Source organism: Cherax quadricarinatus, chromosome 43, assembly GCF_038502225.1.
Source record: "Cherax quadricarinatus isolate ZL_2023a chromosome 43, ASM3850222v1, whole genome shotgun sequence".
In the NCBI taxonomy this organism is placed as follows: Eukaryota; Metazoa; Arthropoda; class Malacostraca; order Decapoda; family Parastacidae; genus Cherax; species Cherax quadricarinatus.
Window position 1 is genome coordinate 17908288 of NC_091334.1, and position 3966 is coordinate 17912253.

The 3966-nt window shown below is 44.5% G+C and overlaps 1 protein-coding gene across 6 annotated transcripts in view; it reads right to left on the minus strand.

Moving 5' to 3' along the window:
* Positions 1-1107: 1107 nt before the first annotated feature.
* Positions 1108-3966, minus strand: part of LOC128694147 (tyrosine-protein phosphatase non-receptor type 13) — a 419661-nt gene continuing 416802 nt past the window's right edge. For 4 of the 6 annotated variants that reach the window (XM_070093630.1, XM_070093634.1, XM_070093628.1 and 1 more), the window contains one exon: positions 1108-1423. In XM_070093630.1, the coding sequence (XP_069949731.1) occupies positions 1415-1423 (9 nt within the window). In that variant the 3' untranslated portion in view covers positions 1108-1414. The remainder of the gene's footprint in view (positions 1424-3966) is intronic. The other 2 variants (XM_070093631.1, XM_070093633.1) reach the window with 2 other exon arrangements.

The window sequence follows — 3966 nt, forward strand, 5'->3', positions numbered from 1 at the left end:
GAAGCAACAGACTGATGCGAGGAGGTGGTCGACTGGCATGAAGGTTTAGTGTTGTGTTGCGAGAGGAGACTCCTGAGGTAGAGACCACGAGAGGGGTGACCCAGGTCACTGAGGTAGAGGCCACGGGAAGGGTGATCTTGGTCACTGAGAGAACACTCTGGTGTGGTGTTCTGGGATCCACCTCGAGCCTGATCACTGTCCACTGGGTCCTTCACCATCTCCTCCAGATGCACTCTTGTGACCCCTGCACCACCACACTTCACACTCCGTCGGTACTCACATTCTGTCACCAGACGAAACTCTCCCATCCCAGCCTCTGTGTCAGAGTTTCCTACAACCCCTGGCATCCACCGGGAATCCCACTCCTCGCGGAACTCATCTGGAGGAGTGAGAATAATGTACTCAGTCTCAGGGGATGAAGAGAGGGATGGAGGTATGTCAACACGCCGGGCAGCATACAGGCCTTGCATGATGACAGGCTCTGAGGAAAATAGTCTTGGGGACATATGAGACGAGACATTGATGGTGGACAAGGAGAGGGTGTGACACAGATGGTGGTGGTCAGCAGCAGATCTCACATTACCCTCCCCAGACTCTGGGAACAGCTCTTCCTCTAGTGAAAAGTCACAGAAGAAGAGATCAGGGCGCCAGTTGTCGGTGCCTGGATGGTGTTCCCAGTAGTTCTGGATGAACTGCTCTTCCTCCAGCTTGATTGTGGCATCCTCACTCTGGCACTCCTGCCAGCTGGGTATGAGTGAATCACATGATTGCAGGGCTTGCATGGCCTCGAAGCAACGCAAAACACGATCCATCATGGTGTCCTCAGGCACTAAGTCAGTCAAGCTATGTTGGTGGTGGTGTGTTTCTTCCTCCTGCAGATACTCAGCTGAACCTTGCCATGGCACCAGCGACGATGACTGTGAAGAGCCAGAGTCACGGTCGTAAGTGTGAGGCAGGTCAAAGCTGGCCAAGTCAGAAGTGTCCCTGTCAGTGGCCACACAAGAGGCCAAACTGGCCACATCCTCCTGGGAGCCTACTGGAACCTCACCCAGCTCTGAACAAACACTTCCCTCTTCATCACAATAAAGGTCCACACCAAACTCTGTATTGGAATGTTTCGAAGCTTTATTCTCATTTCCCATAATAAAAGCAGAGTTATCGGTGGTACAAGAGTCAAAAGAGGAACAGCAAGAATCTATGGGCACCGGGGTGCTCTTGCGAGCATGAAGAGTTTCCAGCACATCTACTGAAGAACTGCCATTTTGAACCAGTTGTTCATGGTGCAGGGAGTATTTGCTGTGGAGGGCAGTGCTTGTTCCAGCTGTGGTGGTACATTCCATGTTTGCTGAATCCCCAACTGAGGAGCTGGTTGATCCCAGGCTCCGTCGAGGTGCTGGAACTGGTCGACGACCCTCTAGTTCTGCTGGGGAAGGAGAGAATGATTTTAGCAGTGACTTGTGAAATCGACTTGTGAAATCATATTAAGACTGAAAACAACCATTGGAATGGGCAGAATTTGAACCCCTGTAATCTTAAAACAAAAAGAGGCATCACTCACATTGGCCTTACTTTTAAATGCACACATCACTTTCAAACACACAAGCAAATCACATTCTTACAATAACATAAATTTCTAACACTGCCTTTAACTTGCAACTCAACCGCTTCCATGCATTACCAAAAACCAATCTCTCTTATGGACGGGCAAGATACAAAACAGTGTTGCTCCAGTGTTAACACTAGCAGACCAGTGTTCTAACTGCTTTACCTGGCCAAGTATGACTCATTAAACTAGATATACATATTTCTATATGCTATAGTGGTTAGAGAACCAACCTGCTGGTTTCATGACTGGCTTGTCACTGGTTCGAATCACTGCCCAGCTGTGAGCATGGTTCATGGTAACACAAGGGAGGAGCTGGGTTACAAATTAATGGCAATGGTTGAAAATGATATTGTAAGAAAGTGATGTCTGTGTGTGTGTGTGTGTGTGTGTGTGTGTCTACTCACCTAGTTGAGGTTGCAAGGGTCGAGTCCTAGCTCCTGGCCCCTGTGTGTGTAAGTGTGTGTGAGATGCTGTTTGAGAGTAATTCATGTGTTTGAAAAGTGATGTTAAAACAGAGGATTTGTTTTATATCAATCAAAAGATTTTGAGGTGTACAAAAGTTTATTGTTGTGGGGAGCAGATAGCATACATTGTTAAAGCAACCACAACTACCACCACCCACCACCATAACCAGTACCACCAGGCAAATACTGAAAACCGGGTCCAATCAAAGCTCTGTAGAGATATCCTCAAAAGTAAAAGCCCAGAAGCTGTAGCTCAACACCCTTACAAAGACCCAGGAGATGGCCGGAACTCAACAACGTAAATTATGATTAAAATTCGACAACACCGTAACCACAGCAACCAGCACCATCACCACCACAACAACCAGTACCCCCACAACCAAACAAGCCTGGCCCAGGGCTGGGCTGTGGGAGTAGAAAAAACTCTCGAAACATATCAAAGGTACACACTGCCACACTTATCAGAAGAGGCAAAATACAGAGTCAAGGAGAATAAGAGAAACCTAGTAACTCAAAGAAGACAATGTGTGAAACATTAAATTTGAAGGTGAAGAGTGTCCACTGGATCAAGTTTCAGTGTGTCCACTGGAATATATAAAAGAACTTAAGAATATCACCCTGTGTTGAGAGAGAGAGAGAGAGAGAGAAAGAGAGAGAGAGAGAGAGAGAGAGAGAGAGAGAGAGAGAGAGAGAGAGAGAGAGAGAGAGAGAGAGATAGTTGCAAAAACATCAAGAACAAGAGCAGAAGACAAGCAACATAAAACATCACTGAACACTGTATGAAGCAACCACGCCACAACACACAAGCCACACAATACATATCGACACCAAACATAGCATATACACACCATGAGATGAATGTTTTTCAGTGTACACACACACACACACACACACACACACATATACACACACACACACACACACACACACACACACACACACACACACACACACACACACATACACACAGACACACACACATACACACACACACACACACACACACACACACACACACACACACACACACACACCGTCACACTACACAACCATACCTGGAGAGAGTATCGGGGATCACCGCCCCCCGCCCCATACTTACGTTGCTCCTGAGCAAGCCAAAATAAAAAAAATAATTAGTCACATGTCCTGTGTTTCATTAATGTTCTTCATGTATTGACAAAAAAAAATAAATGACTCAAGCATAGCGTCATGAACCATAAATTACTAAAACAATTTTGAAAAACACCTGTGCAAAAAACACCTGTGCAAAAATGTTGCAGGGGGAACTAGACATCTGCAACATCTGGTGAATTCTAGTGAGCCAATCATTCTCACCTTCATTTCTAGTAGACCTAGTAATTATAGGTCTTGTAGACCTAGTAAGTATTGATCTAGACCTAGTAATTATAGGTCTAGTAATTATGGGTCTAGTAGTCCTAGTAATAATAGGGCTAGTAGACCTAGTAATTATAGGTATAGGAAACCTAGTAATTATAGGTCTACTTGACCTAGTAATTATAGGTCTAGTAGACCTAGTAATTATAGGTATAGGAAACCTAGTAATTATAGGTCTAGTTGACTTAGTAATTATAGGTCTAGTTGACCTAGAAATTATAGGTCTAGAAGGTCTAGTTGACCTAGTAATTATAGGTCTAGTTGACCTAGTAATTATAGGTCTAATAGGCCTAGTAATTATAGGTCTAGTAGACCTAGTAATTATAGGTCTAGTTGACCTAGTAATTATAGGTCTAGTTGACCTAGAAATTATAGGTCTAGAAGGTCTAGTAATTATAGGTCTAGTTGACCTAGTAATTATAGGTCTAGTTGACCTAGTAATTATAGGTCTAGAAGGCCTAGCAATTATAGGTCTAGTAGGCCTAGTAATTATAGGTCTAG